Source organism: Gallus gallus, unplaced genomic scaffold (assembly GCF_016699485.2).
Source record: "Gallus gallus isolate bGalGal1 unplaced genomic scaffold, bGalGal1.mat.broiler.GRCg7b scaffold_71, whole genome shotgun sequence".
NCBI classification, from domain to species: Eukaryota; Metazoa; Chordata; class Aves; order Galliformes; family Phasianidae; genus Gallus; species Gallus gallus.
Genome location: NW_024096023.1, coordinates 52,383 through 69,912, shown reverse-complemented (window position 1 = coordinate 69,912; position 17,530 = coordinate 52,383). Strand labels below are relative to the sequence as shown.

Below are 17,530 nucleotides of genomic sequence, written 5' to 3'. Positions count from 1 at the left end.
AACCCCAAATCCCCCCCAAAACCCCAATCCCCCCAAAACCCCATAACACACCCCCAAATCCCCATAATACCCCCCCATAACCCCAACATCCCCCCAAACCCCCAAATCCCCCCCAAAACCCCATAATACCCCCCAAACCCCCCCCAAAACCCCAAATCCCTCCCAAACCCCCCCCAATCCCCTCCAAAACCCCCCAAAACCCCAAATCCCCCCCAAATCCCCATAATACCCCCTCCAGAACCCCCCCCAAAACCCCATAATACCCCCAAATCCCCCCCAAAACCCCAAATCCCTCCCAAACCCCCCCCAATCCCCTCCAAAACCCCCCCAAAAACCCCAAATCCCCCCCAAATCCCCATAATACCCCCTCCAGAACCCCCCCCAAAACCCCATAATACCCCCCAAATCCCCCCCAAAACCCCAAATCCCCCCCAAACCCCCCCCAATCCCCTCCAAAACCCCCCCAAAACCCCAAATCCCCCCCAAATCCCCATAATACCCCCTCCAGAACCCCCCCCAAAACCCCATAATACCCCCCAAATCCCCCCAAAACCCCAAATCCCCCCCAAACCCCCCCCAATCCCCTCCAAAACCCCTTCAAAACCCCAAATCCCCCCCATAACCCCACCCCCTCCCCCCCAAAACCCCAAATCCCCCCCAAATCCCCCCCAAATCCCCCCCATAACCCCAACCCCCCCCCAAAACCCCAATTCCCCCCCATAACCCCAAACCCCCCCCATATTCCCAAACCCCCCCCAAAACCCCAAATCCCCCCCAAACCCCCCCCAATCCCCTCCAAAACCCCAAATCCCCCCGAAAACCCCCCAAAACCCCATAATACCCCCCCAAAACCCCATAACACCCCCCAGAACCCCATAACCCCAAACCCCCCCCCCAAATCCCCCCCAAACCCCCCCAAAACCCCATAACACCCCCCCAAATCCCCCCCAAATCCCCCCCAAACCCCCCCAAATCCCCATAACACCCCCCCAAATCCCCCCCAAATCCCCCCCAAATCCCCATAACACCCCCCCAAATCCCCATAATACCCCCCAAATCCCCCCCAAATCCCCCCCAAATGCCCCCCAAATCCCCATAAAACCCCCCCCAAACCCCATAATACCCCCCCAAGCCCCCCTCAAATCCCCAAACCTCCCCCACAAAACCCCAAACCCCCCCCCCCAAAAACCCCAAATCCCCCCCCAAAACCCCAAATCCCCCCCAAACCCCCCCCAATCCCCTCCAAAACCCCAAATCCCCCCCAAACCCCCCCAAAACCCCATAATACCCCCCCAAAACCCCAAATCCCCCCCAAATCCCCATAATCCCCCCCAAATCCCCATAATACCCCTCCAAAACCCCATAACACCCCCCCAAATCCCCCCCGAACCCCATAATACCCCCCCAAATCCCCGCCATAACCCCAAATCCCCCCCCAAAACCCCATAATACCCCCCCAAAAACCCCAAATCCCCCCCAAAACCCCATAATACCCCCCAAATCCCCCCAAAACCCTCCCCAAATCCCCCCCAAACCCCCCCAATCCCCTCCAAAACCCCAAATCCCCCCCAAACCCCCCCAAAACCCCATAATACCCCCCCAAAACCCCAAATCCCCCCCAATCCCCTCCAAAACCCCCCAAAACCCCATAATACCCCCCCAAAACCCCATAATACCCCCCCAAATCCCCCCAATCCCCTCCAAAACCCCCCTAAAACCCCATAATACCCCCCCAAAACCCCAAATCCCCCCCCATATTCCCAACCCCCCCCCCAAAACCCCAAATCCCCCCCAAAAAACCCCATAATACCCCCCCAAAAAACCCCAAACCCCCCCCCAAAACCCCGAATCCCCTCACCCAGCATTCGGAAGATGAAGTGCAGCTGCTCCTCCGCTGTGGCTCCGGGGAACAGCGGCCGCCCCGTCACCATCTCCGAGAAGATGCAGCCCACGCCCCTGTGCAACACGGCCCTCGTGCAACGCCCTCGTGCAAGGGACGCCCACAACCCCCCCCCAGGCCCTATAACCCCCCCCCAGACCCCATAGATCCCTCCCAGACCCCATAGATCTCCCGCTGACCCTATAGGTCCCTCCCAGACCCCGTAAGACAACATAAACTTGTCCTCGTGCAAGGCCCTCGTGCAACGCCCTCGTGCAAGGGACGCCTGAACCCCCCCCCCAGGCCCTATAACCCCCACCCAGACCCCATACATCCCCCACAGACCCCACAAATCCCTCCCAGACCCCATAAGACAACATAAACTTGTCCTCGTGCAAGGCCCTCGTGCAAGGCCCTCGTGCAAAAGAACACCTGAACCCCCCCCAGGCCCTATAACCCCCACCCAGACCCCATAGATGCCTCCCAGACACCATAGATCCTCCCCAGACCCCATAAGACCCCCCCCAGACCCCATAAGTCGACTTCAAGTCTGCTCTTGTGCAACCTTCTGGCTCCTCGTGCAACACCCTCGTGCAAGGGATGCCTGAACCCCCCCCCAGGCCCTATAACCCCCACCCAGACCCCATAGATCCCCCACAGACCCCATAGATCCCCCACAGACCGACAGATGCTCCTCCAGACCCCGTAAGTCACCCCAAAACCAGTCCTTGTACAACACGGCCCTCGTGCAACGCCCTCGTGCAAGGGACGCCTGAACCCCCCCCCAGGCCCTATAACCCCCACCCAGACCCCATAGATCCACCCCCAGACCCCATAGACGCCCCCCAAACCCCATAAGTCGACTTCAAGTCTGCTCTTGTGCAACCTTCTGGCTCCTCGTGCAAAGCCCTCGTGCAAGGGATGCCTGAACCCCCCCCCCAGGCCCTATAACCCCCACCCAGACCCCATTGATCCCACCCAGACCCCATACATCCCACCCCAGACCCCATAGATCCTCCCCAGACCCCATAAGTCAACTTCAAGTCTGCTCTTGTGCAACACGGCCCTCGTGTAACGCCCTCGTGCAAGGGACGCCCACAACCCCCCCCCAGGCCCTATAACCCCCACCCAGACCCCATAGATCCCCCACAGACCCCCCAAATCCTCCCCAGACCCCATAGATCCCCCACAAGACAACATAAACTTGTCCTCGTGCAAGGCCCTCGTGCAAGGCCCTCGTGCAAAAGAACACCTGAACCCCCCCCAGGCCCTATAACCCCCACCCAGACCCCATAGATGCCTCCCAGACCCCATAGACCCCCCCCAGACCCCATAAGTCAACTTCAAGTCTGCTATTGTGCAACCTTCTGGCTTCTCGTGCAACGCCCTCGTGCAAGGGACGCCTGAACCCCCCCCCAGGCCCTATAACCCCCACCCAGACCCCATAGATCTCCCACAGACCCCATAGGTCCCTCCCAGACACAACACATACCGCCGCAGACCCCATAAGTCACCGCAAAACCAGTCCTTGTGCAACACGGCCCTCGTGCAACGCCCTCGTGCAAGGCACGCCTGAACCCCCCCCCAGGCCCTATAATGCCCACCCAGACCCCATAGATCCCCCCCAGACCCCATACATCCCCCACAGACCCCACAAATCCCTCCCAGACCCCATAAGACAACATAAACTTGTCCTCGTGCAACGCCCTCGTGCAAGGGACACCTGAACCCCCCCAGGCCCTATAACCCCCACCCAGACCCCATAGATCCCCCCCAGACCCCATAGATCCTCCCCAGACCCCATAAGTCAACTTCAAGTCTGCTCTTGTGGAACACGGCCCTCGTGCAACGCCCTCGTGCAAGGGACACCTGAACCCCCCCCCAGGCCCTATAAACACCCCCAGACCCCATAGACCCCCCCCAGACCCCATAGACTCCCCCCAGACCCCACAGATCCCCCCCAAGTCAACTGCAAGACTGCTCATGTGCAACACGGCCCTCGTGCAAGGCCCTCGTGCAAGGGACGCCCACAACCCCCCCCCAGGCCCTATAACCCCCACCCAGACCCCATAGATCCCTCCCAGACCCCACAAATCCTCCCCAGACCCCATAGATCCCCCACAAGACAACATAAACTTGTCCTCGTGCAAGGCCCTCGTGCAAGGCCCTCGTGCAAAAGAAAACCTGAACCCCCCCCAGGCCCTATAACCCCCACCCAGACCCCATACATCCCCCACAGACCCCATACATCCCCCACAGACCCCACAAGACAACATAAACTTGTCCTCGTGCAAGGCCCTCGTGCAAGGCCCTCGTGCAAGGGACGCCCGAACCCCCCCCCAGGCCCTATAACCCCCACCCAGACCCCATAGATCCCCCACAGACCCCATAGATCCTCCCCAGACCCCATAAGTCAACTTCAAGTCTGCTCTTGTGGAACACGGCCCTCGTGCAACGCCCTCGTGCAAGGGACACCTGAACCCCCCCCAGGCCCTATACCCCCACCCAGACCCCATAGATCCCCCACAGACCCCATAGATCTCCCGCTGACCCTATAGGTCCCTCCCAGACCCCGTAAGACAACATAAACTTGTCCTCGTGCAAGGCCCTCGTGCAAGGGACGCCTGAACACCCCCCCAGGCCCTATACCCCCACCCAGACCCCATAGATCCCCCACAGACCCCATAGATCTCCCGCTGACCCTATAGGTCCCTCCCAGACCCCGTAAGACAACATAAACTTGTCCTCGTGCAAGGCCCTCGTGCAAGGGACGCCTGAACACCCCCCCAGGCCCTATAACCCCCACCCAGACCCCATAGATGCCTCCCAGACCCCATAAGACCCTCCCAGACACAACACATACCGCCGCAGACCCCATAAGTCACCCCAAAACCAGTCCTTGTGCAACACGGCCCTCGTGCAACGCCCTCGTGCAAGGGACGCCTGAACCCCCCCCCAGGCCCTATAATGCCCACCCAGACCCCATAGATCCCCCACAGACCCCATACATCCCCCACAGACCGCACAAATCTCTCCCAGACCCCATAAGACAACATAAACTTGTCCTCGTGCAAGGCCCTCGTGCAAGGCCCTCGTGCAAAAGAACACCTGAACCCCCCCCAGGCCCTATAACCCCCACCCAGACCCCATAGACCCCCCCCAGACCCCATAGATCTCCCGCTGACCCTATAGGTCCCTCCCAGACCCCGTAAGACAACATAAACTTGTCCTCGTGCAAGGCCCTCGTGCAAGGGACGCCTGAACACCCCCCCAGGCCCTATAACCCCCACCCAGACCCCATAGATGCCTCCCAGACCCCATAAGACCCTCCCAGACACAACACATACCGCCGCAGACCCCATAAGTCACCCCAAAACCAGTCCTTGTGCAACACGGCCCTCGTGCAACGCCCTCGTGCAAGGGACGCCTGAACCCCCCCCCAGGCCCTATAATGCCCACCCAGACCCCATAGATCCCCCACAGACCCCATACATCCCCCACAGACCGCACAAATCTCTCCCAGACCCCATAAGACAACATAAACTTGTCCTCGTGCAAGGCCCTCGTGCAAGGCCCTCGTGCAAAAGAACACCTGAACCCCCCCCAGGCCCTATAACCCCCACCCAGACCCCATAGACCCCCCCCAGACCCCACAGATCCTCCCCAGACCCTATAGGTCCCTCCCAGACCCCATAAGACAACATAAACTTGTCTTCGTGCAAGGCCCTCGTGCAAGAGACACCCAGAACCCCCCCCAGGCCCCATAGCCACCCCCAGTTCACCCCCAGACCTCATAGCCCCCCCATGACCCCATAAGTCCCCCCCAAGACCCCATAAGTCACTCTTAAGTCTGTCTGAGCTCAGGTAAATATCTCGGTCCTCGTGCAAAGCCCTCGTGCAAGGGACACCACCTAACCCCCATCTATGACCCTCCAGAGCCTGAGATCTTCGTGCAACGCCCCCTCAAGTGCCCCCAACCCCCGACCCTATAACACCGCGACCCCCCGGACCCCTCGTGTTTCCCGTCGTGCAAACCCTCGTGCAAGAAGTCTCAAAAACCACTTTTGTGACCCTCCAGAGCCTGAGGTCTCCGTGCAACGCCCCCTCAAGCGCCCCCAACCCCCGACCCTATAACACTGTGACATCCGCATGTCCCTAGTGCAAACCCTCGTGCAAATCCTCGTGCAAGAAGTCTCAAACCCCCCTTCTATGACGCTCCAGAGCCTGAGGTCTCCGTGCAACGCCCCCTCAAGCGCCCCCAACCCCCGACCCTATAACACCGCGACCCCCTTATGCCCCCCCCGGCCCCCATTGTGCGACCCGTCGTGCAAACCCTCGTGCAAGAAACCCCCAAACCCACTTCTATGACTCCCCAGAGCCTGAGGTCTCCGTGCAACGCCCCCTCAAGAGCCCCCATCCCCCAACCCTATAACACTGCGACCCCCCAGACCCCTCGTGTGACCCCTAGTGCGAACCCTCGTGCAAATCCTCGTGCAAGAAGTCTCAAACCCCCATTCTATGACCCTCCAGAGCCTGAAGTCTCCGTGCAACGCCCCCTCAAGCGCCCCCAACCCCCGACCCTATAACACCGCGACCCCCCCGGACCCCTCATGTAACCCGTCGTGAAAACCCTCGTGCAAGAAACCCCCAAACCCACTTCTATGCCCCCCCAGAGCCAGAGGTCTCCATGCAACGCCCCCTCAAGAGCCCCCATCCCCCGACCCTATAACACCGCGACCCCCCCTGACCCCTTGTGTGACCCCTTGTGCATATCCTTGTGCAAGAAGTCTTAACACCCACTTTTGTGACCCTTTACAGCCGGAGGTCTCCGTGCAACGCCCCCTGACGTGCCCCCAACCCCTGACCCTATAACACCGCGACTCCCCCCCGCCCCCCCGGGCCCCATTGTGCGACCTGTCGTGCAAACCCTTGTGCAAGAAACCACCTAACCCACTTCTATGGCCCCCCAGAGCCGGAAGTCTCCGTGCAACGCCCCCTCAAGCGCCCCCATCCCCCAACCCTATAACACTGCGACCCCCCAGACCCCTCATGTGACCCCTAGTGCGAACCCTCGTGCAAATCCTCGTGCAAGAACTCTCAAAACCCACTTTTGTGATCCTTTACAGCCTGAGGTCTCCGTGCAACGCCCCCTGACATGCCCCCAACCCCCGACCCTATAACACCGCAACTCCCCTGGCCCCGTTGTGTGACCTGTCGTGCAAACCCTCGTGCAAACCCTCATGCAAGAAACCACCAAACCCACTTCTATGCCCCCCCAGAGCCGGAGGTCTCCGTGCAACGCCCCCTCAAGCACCCCCAACCCCCATCCCTATAACACTGTGACATCTGCACGACCCTAGTGTGACTCCTCGTGCAAACCCTCGTGCAAGAAATCTCCAAAGTAACCTCCACGACCCTTTTAGAGCCGGAGGTCTCCGTGCAACGCCCCCCCAAGCGCCCCCAACCCCCGACCCTATAACACCGCGATCCCCCCGGACCCCTCATGTAACCCGTCGTGAAAACCCTCGTGCAAGAAACCCCCAAACCCACTTCTATGCCCCCCCAGAGCCAGAGGTCTCCATGCAACGCCCCCTCAAGCGCCCCCAACCCCCGACCCTATAACACCGCGACCCCCCCAGACCCCTCATGTAACCCGTCGTGAAAACCCTCGTGCAAGAAACCCCCAAACCCACTTCTGTCACCTTACAGAGCCGGAGGTCTCCGTGCAACGCCCCCTCAAGTGCCCCCAACCCCCGACCCTATAACACTGTGACATCCGCATGTCCCTAGTGCAAACCCTCGTGCAAATCCTCGTGCAAGAAGTCTCAAACCCCCCTTCTATGACCCTCCAGAGCCGGAGGTCTCCGTGCAACGCCCCCTGACGTGCCCCCAACCCCCGACCCTATAACACCGCGACCCCCCCGGACCCCTCATGTAACCCGTCGTGAAAACCCTCGTGCAAGAAACCCCCAAACCCACTTCTATGCCCCCCCAGAGCCAGAGGTCTCCATGCAACGCCCCCTCAAGCGCCCCCATCCCCCGACCCTATAACACTGCGACCCCCCCTGACCCCTCGTGTTTCCCGTTGTGCAAACCCTCGTGCAAGAAGTCTCAAAACCCACTTTTGTGACCCTTTACAGCCTGAGGTCTCCGTGCAACGCCCCCTCAAGCGCCCCCAACCCCCGACCCTATTACACCACGACCCCCTTGGGCCCCTCATGTGACCCATCGTGCAAACCCTCGTGCAAGAAGTCTCAAAACCCACTTTTGTGACCCTCCAGAGCCTGAGGTCTCCGTGCAACGCCCCCTCAAGCGCCCAAAACCCCCGACCCTATAACACTGTGACATCCGCATGTCCCTACTGTGAACCCTCGTGCAAGCCCTCGTGCAAGAAACCCCCAAACCCACTTCTGTCACCTTACAGAGCCAGAGGTCTCCGTGCAACGCCCCCTCAAGCGCCCCCATCCTCCGACCCTATAACACCGCGACCCCCCCTGACCCCTTGTGTGACCCCTCGTGCAAATCCTCGTGCAAGAAGTCTCAACACCCACTTTTGTGACCCTTTACAGCCGGAGGTCTCCGTGCAACGCCCCCTGACGTGCCCCCAACCCCTGACCCTATAACACCGCGACTCTCCCCCGCCCCCCCGGGCCCCATTGTGCGACCTGTCGTGCAAACCCTCGTGCAAGAAACCACCTAACCCACTTCTATGGCCCCCCAGAGCCGGAAGTCTCCGTGCAACGCCCCCTCAAGCGCCCCCATCCCCCAACCCTATAACACTGCGACCCCCCCGACCCTGTTGTGCGACCTGTCGTGCAAACCCTCGTGCAAGAAATCTCCAAAGTAACCTCCACGGCCCTATTAGAGCCAGAGGTCTCCGTGCAACGCCCCCTCAAGCGCCCCCATCCCCCGACCCTATAACACCGCGACCCCCCGGACCCCTCGTGTTTCCCGTCGTGCAAACCCTCGTGCAAGAAGTCTCAAAACCCACTTCTGTGACCCCTTTCAGCCGGAGGTCTCCGTGCAACGCCCCCTCAAGCGCCCCCAACCCCCGACCCTATAACACCGCGACCCCCCCAGACCCCTCATGTAACCCGTCGTGAAAACCCTCGTGCAAGAAACCCCCAAACCCACTTCTGTCACCTTACAGAGCCGGAGGTCTCCGTGCAACGCCCCCTCAAGTGCCCCCAACCCCCGACCCTATAACACTGTGACATCCGCATGTCCCTAGTGCAAACCCTCGTGCAAACCCTCGTGCAAGAAGTCTCAAACCCCCCTTCTATGACCCTCCAGAGCCGGAGGTCTCCGTGCAACGCCCCCTGACGTGCCCCCAACCCCCGACCCTATAACACCGCGACCCCCCCGGACCCCTCATGTAACCCGTCGTGAAAACCCTCGTGCAAGAAACCCCCAAACCCACTTCTATGCCCCCCCAGAGCCAGAGGTCTCCATGCAACGCCCCCTCAAGCGCCCCCATCCCCCGACCCTATAACACTGCGACCCCCCCTGACCCCTCGTGTTTCCCGTTGTGCAAACCCTCGTGCAAGAAGTCTCAAAACCCACTTTTGTGACCCTTTACAGCCTGAGGTCTCCGTGCAACGCCCCCTCAAGCGCCCCCAACCCCCGACCCTATTACACCACGACCCCCTTGGGCCCCTCATGTGACCCATCGTGCAAACCCTCGTGCAAGAAGTCTCAAAACCCACTTTTGTGACCCTCCAGAGCCTGAGGTCTCCGTGCAACGCCCCCTCAAGCGCCCAAAACCCCCGACCCTATAACACTGTGACATCCGCATGTCCCTACTGTGAACCCTCGTGCAAGCCCTCGTGCAAGAAACCCCCAAACCCACTTCTGTCACCTTACAGAGCCAGAGGTCTCCGTGCAACGCCCCCTCAAGCGCCCCCATCCTCCGACCCTATAACACCGCGACCCCCCCTGACCCCTTGTGTGACCCCTCGTGCAAATCCTCGTGCAAGAAGTCTCAACACCCACTTTTGTGACCCTTTACAGCCGGAGGTCTCCGTGCAACGCCCCCTGACGTGCCCCCAACCCCTGACCCTATAACACCGCGACTCTCCCCCGCCCCCCCGGGCCCCATTGTGCGACCTGTCGTGCAAACCCTCGTGCAAGAAACCACCTAACCCACTTCTATGGCCCCCCAGAGCCGGAAGTCTCCGTGCAACGCCCCCTCAAGCGCCCCCATCCCCCAACCCTATAACACTGCGACCCCCCCGACCCTGTTGTGCGACCTGTCGTGCAAACCCTCGTGCAAGAAATCTCCAAAGTAACCTCCACGACCCTATTAGAGCCAGAGGTCTCCGTGCAACGCCCCCTCAAGCACCCCCAACCCCCGACCCTATAACACCGCAACCCCCCCGGACCCCTCATGTAACCCGTCGTGAAAACCCTCGTGCAAGAAACCCCCAAACCCACTTCTGTCACCTTACAGAGCCGGAGGTCTCCGTGCAACGCCCCCTCAAGCGCCCCCAACCCCCAACCCTATAACACTGTGACATCCGCATGGCCCTAGTGCGAACCCGTCGTGAAAACCCTCGTGCAAGAAACCCCCAAACCCACTTCTATGCCCCCCCAGAGCTAGAGGTCTCCATGCAACGCCCCCTCAAGCGCCCCCATCCCCCGACCCTATAACACCACGACCCCCCCTGACCCCTTGTGTGACCCCCCGTGCAAATCCTCGTGCAAGAAGTCTCAAAACCCACTTTTGTGACCCTTTACAGCCTGAGGTCTCCGTGCAACGCCCCCTGACGTGCCCCCAACCCCCGACCCTATAACACCGCGACTCCCCCCCGCCCCCCCGGGCCCCATTGTGCGACCTGTCGTGCAAACCCTCGTGCAAGAAACCACCTAACCCACTTCTATGGCCCCCCAGAGCCGGAAGTCTCCGTGCAACGCCCCCTCAAGCGCCCCCATCCCCCAACCCTATAACACTGCGACCCCCCCGACCCTGTTGTGCGACCTGTCGTGCAAACCCTCGTGCAAGAAATCTCCAAAGTAACCTCCACGACCCTTTTAGAGCCGGAGGTCTCCGTGCAACGCCCCCTCAAGCACCCCCAACCCCCATCCCTATAACACTGTGACATCTGCACGACCCTAGTGTGACTCCTCGTGCAAACCCTCGTGCAAGAAATCTCCAAAGTAACCTCCACGATCCTATTAGAGCCAGAGGTCTCCGTGCAACGCCCCCTCAAGCACCCCCAACCCCCGACCCTATAACACCGCGACCCCCCCGGACCCCTCATGTAACCTGTCGTGAAAACCCACGTGCAAGAAACCCCCAAACCCACTTCTGTCACCTTACAGAGCCGGAGGTCTCCGTGCAACGCCCCCTCAAGCGCCCCCAACCCCCAACCCTATAACACTGTGACATCCGCATGGCCCTAGTGCGAACCCGTCGTGCAAACCCTCGTGCAAGAAACCCCCAAACCCACTTCTGTCACCTTATGGAGCCGGAGGTCTCCGTGCAACGCCCCCTCAAGCGCCCCCAACCCCCGACCCTATAACACTGTGACACCCGCATGTCCCTAGTGCAAACCCTCGTGCAAATCCTCGTGCAAGAAGTCTCAAACCCCCATTCTATGACCCTCCAGAGCCTGAAGTCTCCGTGCAACGCCCCCTCAAGTGCCCCCAACCCCCGACCCTATAACCCCGCGACCCCCCGGACCCCTCATGCGACTCCTCGTGCAAACCCTCGTGCAAGAAACCACCTAACCCACTTCTATGCCCCCCCAGAGCCGGAGGTCTCCGTGCAACGCCCCCTCAAGCGCCCCCATCCCCCGACCCTATAACACTGCGACCCCCCCTGACCCCTCGTGTTTCCCGTTGTGCAAACCCTCGTGCGAGAAGTCTCAAAACCCACTTTTGTGACCCTTTACAGCCTGAGGTCTCCGTGCAATGCCCCCTGACGTGCCCCCAACCCCCGACCCTATTACACCACGACCCCCTTGGGCCCCTCATGTGACCCATCGTGCAAACCCTCGTGCAAGAAGTCTCAAAACCCACTTTTGTGACCCTCCAGAGCCTGAGGTCTCCGTGCAACGCCCCCTCAAGCGCCCAAAACCCCCGACCCTATAACACTGTGACATCCGCATGTCCCTACTGTGAACCCTCGTGCAAGCCCTCGTGCAAGAAACCCCCAAACCCACTTCTGTCACCTTACAGAGCCGGAGGTCTCCGTGCAACGCCCCCTCAAGCGCCCCCAACCCCCGACCCTATAACACCGCGACCCCCCCTGACCCCTTGTGTGACCCCTTGTGCAAATCCTCGTGCAAGAACTCTCAAACCCCCATTCTATGACCCTCCATAGCCTGAGGTCTCCGTGCAACTCCCCCTCAAGCGCCCCCAACCCCCGACCCTATAACACCGCAACCCCCCCCCGCCCCCCCCGGCCCCGTCGTGCGACCCGTCGTGCACTCACCACATGTCGATCTGCGTGGAGTACTCGGTGGAGCCCAGCAGGATGTCGGGGGGGCGGTACCACAGCGTCACCACCTCGTTGGAGTACGTCTTGGTGGGGATCGACTTCGCCCGCGCCAACCCTACATGGCAACATGGGGGTTTTTGGGGTCCCCTATGGGGTTTTGGGGGGCCCTATGGGAGCCTATGAGGGTTTTGAGGTCCCCTATGGGGGTTTTGGGGGGACCCCTATAGGGTTTCGGGGTCTCCTATGGTTCCCTATGGGGGTTTTGGGGGGGACCCCTAGGGGGGTTTTTGGGGTGCCCTATGGGATCCCCTATGGGATCCCCTATGGGGCTTTTGGGGTCCCATATGGGATCCTAAGGGGGTGTTGGGGTCCCCTATGGGGGTTTTGGGGCACCCTATGGGGGTTTTGGGGTCCCTTTGGTAGTTAGGGATCCCCCATGGGACCCTATGGGGGTTTTGGGGCGCCCTATGGGGGTTTTGGGGTCCCCTATGGGATCCTATGGGGGTGTTGGGGTCCCCTATGGGGGTTTTGGGGGGGACCCCTATGGGGTTTTGGGGTGCCCTATGGGAGCCTATGAGGGTTTTGAGGTCCCCTATGGGGGTTTTGGGGCACCCTATGGGGGTTTTGGGGTCCCTTTGGTAGTTAGGGATCCCCCATGGGACCCTATGGGGGTTTTGGGGCGCCCTATGGGGGTTTTGGGGTCCCCTATGGGAGCCTATGAGGGTTTTGAGGTCCCCTATGGGGGTTTTGGGGGGACCCCTATAGGGTTTCGGGGTCTCCTATGGTTCCCTATGGGGGTTTTGGGGGGGACCCCTATGGGGGTTTTTGGGGTGCCCTATGGGATCCCCTATGGGATCCCCTATGGGATCCCCTATGGGGCTTTTGGGGTCCCCTATGGGGTCCTATGGGAGTTTTGGGTGACCCTATGGGGTCCTATGGGGGTTTTGGGTGACCCTATGGGGTTTTGGGGTCCTCTATGGGATCCTATGGGGGTATTGGGGTCCCCTATGGGGTTTTGGGGTGCCCTATGGGATTTTGGGGAATCCTATGGGGGTTTTGGGGCGCCCTATGGGGGTTTTGGGGTGCCCTACGGGAGTTTTGAGTGACCCTATGGGATTCTATGGGGGTGTTGGGGTCCCCTATAGGGTTTCGGGGTCTCCTATGGTTCCCTATGGGGGTTTTGGGGTCCCCTATGGGGTTTTGGGGTCCCCTATGGGATCCTATGGGGGTGTTGGGGTCCCCTATGGGGGTTTTGGGGTACCCCTATGGGGTCCTATGGGGGTTTTGGCTGACCCTATGGGGTCCTATGGGGGTTTCCGGTGCCCTATGGAGTTTTGGGGTCCCCTATGGGAGCCTATGAGGGTTTTGAGGTCCCCTATGGGGTTTTGGGGGAACCTATGCGGGTTTTGGGGAATCCTATGGGGGTTTTGGGGCGCCCTATGGGGGTTTTGGGGTCCCATATGGGGTTTCGGGGTCCCCTATGTGATCCCATGGGGGTTTTGGGGTCCCTTATAGGCTTTTGGAGTCCCCTCCCTTTTGGGGTCCCTTATAGGCTTTTGGGGTCCCCTATGGGCTTTTGGGGTCCCCTATGGGGTTTAGGGGTCCCTTATAGGCTTTTGGAGTCCCCCCTCCCTTTTGGGGTCCCTTATAGGGTTTTGGGGTCTCCTATGGGCTTTTGGGGTCCCTTACAGACTTTTGGACTCCCCCCTCCCTTTTGGGGTCCCTTATAGGCTTTTGGGGTCCCCTATGGGCTTTTGGGGTCCCCTATGGGGTTTAGGGGTCCCTTATAGGCTTTTGGAGTCCCCCCTCCCTTTTGGGGTCCCTTATAGGCTTTTGGGGTCCCCTATGGGCTTTTGGGGTCCCCTATGGGGTTTAGGGGTCCCTTATAGGCTTTTGGAGTCCCCCCTCCCTTTTGGGGTCCCTTATAGGCTTTTGGGGTCCCCTATGGGCTTTTGGGGTCCCCTATGGGGTTTAGGGGTCCCTTATAGGCTTTTGGAGTCCCCCCTCCCTTTTGGGGTCCCTTATGGGGTTTTGGGGTCCCCTTATAGGGTTTTGGGGTCCCCTATGGGGCTTTTGGAGTCCCCCCCCCCCCTTTTGGGGTCCCTTATAGACTTTTGGACTCCCCCCTCCCTTTAGGGGTCCCTTATAGGCTTTTGGAGTCCCCCCTCCCTTTTGGGGTCCCTTATAGGCTTTTGGGGTCCCCTATGGGCTTTTGGGGTCCCCTATGGGGTTTAGGGGTCCCTTATAGGCTTTTGGAGTCCCCCCTCCCTTTTGGGGTCCCTTATGGGGTTTTGGGGTCCCCTTATAGGGTTTTGGGGTCCCTTATGGGGCTTTTGGAGTCCCCCCTCCCCTTTTGGGGTCCCTTATGGGGCTTTTGGATTCCCACTCCCCTTTTGGGGTCCCTTATAGGGTTTTGGGGTCCCCTATGGGGTTTAGGGGTCCCTTATGGGGCTTTTGGAGTCCCCCCCCCCCTTTTGGGGTCCCTTATAGACTTTTGGACTCCCCCCTCCCTTTTGGGGTCCCTTATAGGGTTTTGGGGTCTCCTATGGGCTTTTGGGGTCCCTTATAGGCTTTTGGAGTCCCCCTCCCCTTTTGGGGTCCCTTATGGGGCTTTTGGATTCCCACTCCCCTTTTGGGGTCCCTTATAGGGTTTTGGGGTCCCCTATGGGCTTTTGGGGTCCCCTATGGGGTTTAGGGGTCCCTTATAGGCTTTTGGAGTCCCCCCTCCCTTTTGGGGTCCCTTATAGGGTTTTGGGGTCTCCTATGGGCTTTTGGGGTCCCTTATGGGGCTTTTGGAGTCCCCCCCCCCCCCTTTTGGGGTCCCTTATAGACTTTTGGACTCCCCCCTCCCTTTTGGGGTCCCTTATAGGCTTTTGGGGTCCCCTATGGGCTTTTGGGGTCCCCTATGGGGTTTAGATGTCCCTTATAGGCTTTTGGAGTCCCCCCCCCCCTTTTGGGGTCCCTTATAGGCTTTTGGAGTCCCCCTCCCCTTTTGGGGTCCCTTATAGGGTTTTGGGGTCCCCTATGGGCTTTTGGGGTCCCTTATAGGCTTTTGGAGTCCCCCCTCCCTTTTTGGGGTCCCTTATGGGGCTTTTGGAGGCCCCCTCCCCTTTTGGGGTCCCTTATAGGGTTTCGGGGTCTCCAATGGTTCCTTATGGGCTTTTGGGGTCCCCTATGGGGTTTTGGGGTCTCCTATGGGCTTTTGGGGTCCCTTATGGGGTTTTGGGGTCCCCTTCCCCCCCCAAAATCCCATACCGAAGTCGGCCAACTTCAGTTCCCCCCTCCGGCTGAGGAGGAGGTTTTGGGGTTTCAGGTCGCGGTGCAGCACTTTGTGACGGTGACAGAAGGCCAAACCCCGCAGCAGCTGAAACAGGAACAGCTGCCCCCCCACCACCCCCGGCCCCGGGGCACGCCCCTTGCACGCCTTGCACGCCCCTTGCACGCGCAGCCCCCCCGTACATGCCCCATAACCCCATAGAAACCCCATAACCCCATACGGACCCCATACAGACCCCATACAGACCCCATAAACCCATCCAATACACATTGAAATCCCCATAGAGACCCCTTTTACTTCCATGCTTACACGCCCCTTGCACGCCTTGCACGCCCCTTGCACGCGCAGCCCCCCCGTACATGCCCCATAACCCCATAGAAACCCCACAACCCCATAGAAACCCCATACGAACCCCATACAGACCCCATAATCCCACCTAAATGGCATTGAAATCCCCATAGAGACCCCTATTAATCCCATGCTTGCACGCCCCTTGCACGCCTTGCACGCCCCTTGCACGCACAGCCCCCCCATAGAAAACCCCATAACCCCATAGAAACCCCATAACCCCATACGGACCACCTACAGACCCCATACAGACCCCATAATCCCCGTCAATCCACATTGATGACCCACATTAAACCCCTATTAATCCCATGCTTGCACGCCCCTTGCACGCCTTGCACGCCCCTTGCACGCGCAGCCCCCCCATAGAAACCCCATAACCCCATAGAAACCCCACAACCCCATAGAAACCCCATACGAACCCCATACAGACCCCATAATCCCACCTAAATGGCATTGAAATCCCCATAGAGACCCCTATTAATCCCATGCCTGCACGCCCCTTGCACGCCTTGCACGCCCCTTGCACGCGCAGCCCCCCCGTACATGCCCCATAACCCCATAGAAACCCCATAACCCCATATGAACCCCATACAGACCCCATACGGACCCCATAAACCCTCCCAATCCACATTGAAAACCCCATATAGTCTCCTATTAATCCCATGCCTGCACGCCCCTTGCACGCCTTGCACGCCCCTTGCACGCGCAGCCCCCCCATAGAAACCCCATAACCCCACAGAAACCCCATAACCCCATAGAAACCCCATAACCCAATAGAAAACCCATACAGACCCCATAAACCCTCCCAATCCACACTGAAAACCCCATAGAGACCCCTATTAATTCCATGCTTGCACGCCCCTTGCACGCCTTGCACGCCCCTTGCACGCGCAGCCCCCCCGTACATGCCCCATAACCCCATAGAAACCCCATAACCCCATAGAAACCCCATACAGACCCCATACGAACACCATAATCCCACCCAATCCACATCAATAGCCCACATTTGACACCTATTAATCCCATGCTTGCACGCCCCTTGCACGCCTTGCACGCCCCTTGCACGCGCAGCCCCCCCGTACATGCCCCATAACCCCATAGAAACCCCACAACCCCATAGAAACCCCATACGAACCCCATACAGACCCCATAAACCCTCCCAATCCGCACTGAAAACCCCATAGAGACCCCTATTAATCCCATGCCTGCACGCCCCTTGCACGCCTTGCACGCCCCTTGCACGCGCAGCCCCCCCATAGAAACCCCATAACCCCATAGAAACCCCACAACCCCACAGAAACCCCATATGAACCCCATACAGACCCCATACAGACCCCATAATCCCCCCTAAACTGCATTGAAATCCCCATAGAGACCCCTATTAATCCCAGGCTTGCACGCCCCTTGCACGCCTTGCACGCCCCTTGCACGCGCAGCCCCCCCCATAGAAACCCCATAACCCCATAGAAACCCTATAACCCCATATGAACCCCCATAACCCCATACGGACCCCATACAGACCCCATACAGACCCCATAAACCCTCCCAATCCACACTGAAAACCCCATAGAGACCCCTATTAATT

General features: G+C 59.7%; 1 protein-coding gene across 1 annotated transcript in view; it reads right to left on the bottom strand.

The window, feature by feature from the left end:
• Positions 1–1,830: 1,830 nt before the first annotated feature.
• LOC112530990 (cyclin-dependent kinase 16-like) overlaps positions 1,831–17,530 on the bottom strand; it is a gene marked incomplete at both ends in the record, with an annotated part of 58,926 nt that continues 43,226 nt past the window's right edge. The window contains 3 exons of the mRNA XM_040657256.1: positions 1,831–1,956; positions 12,315–12,435; positions 15,576–15,699. Of these exons, the coding sequence (XP_040513190.1) occupies positions 1,831–1,956; positions 12,315–12,435; positions 15,576–15,699 (371 nt within the window). The remainder of the gene's footprint in view (positions 1,957–12,314; positions 12,436–15,575; positions 15,700–17,530) is intronic.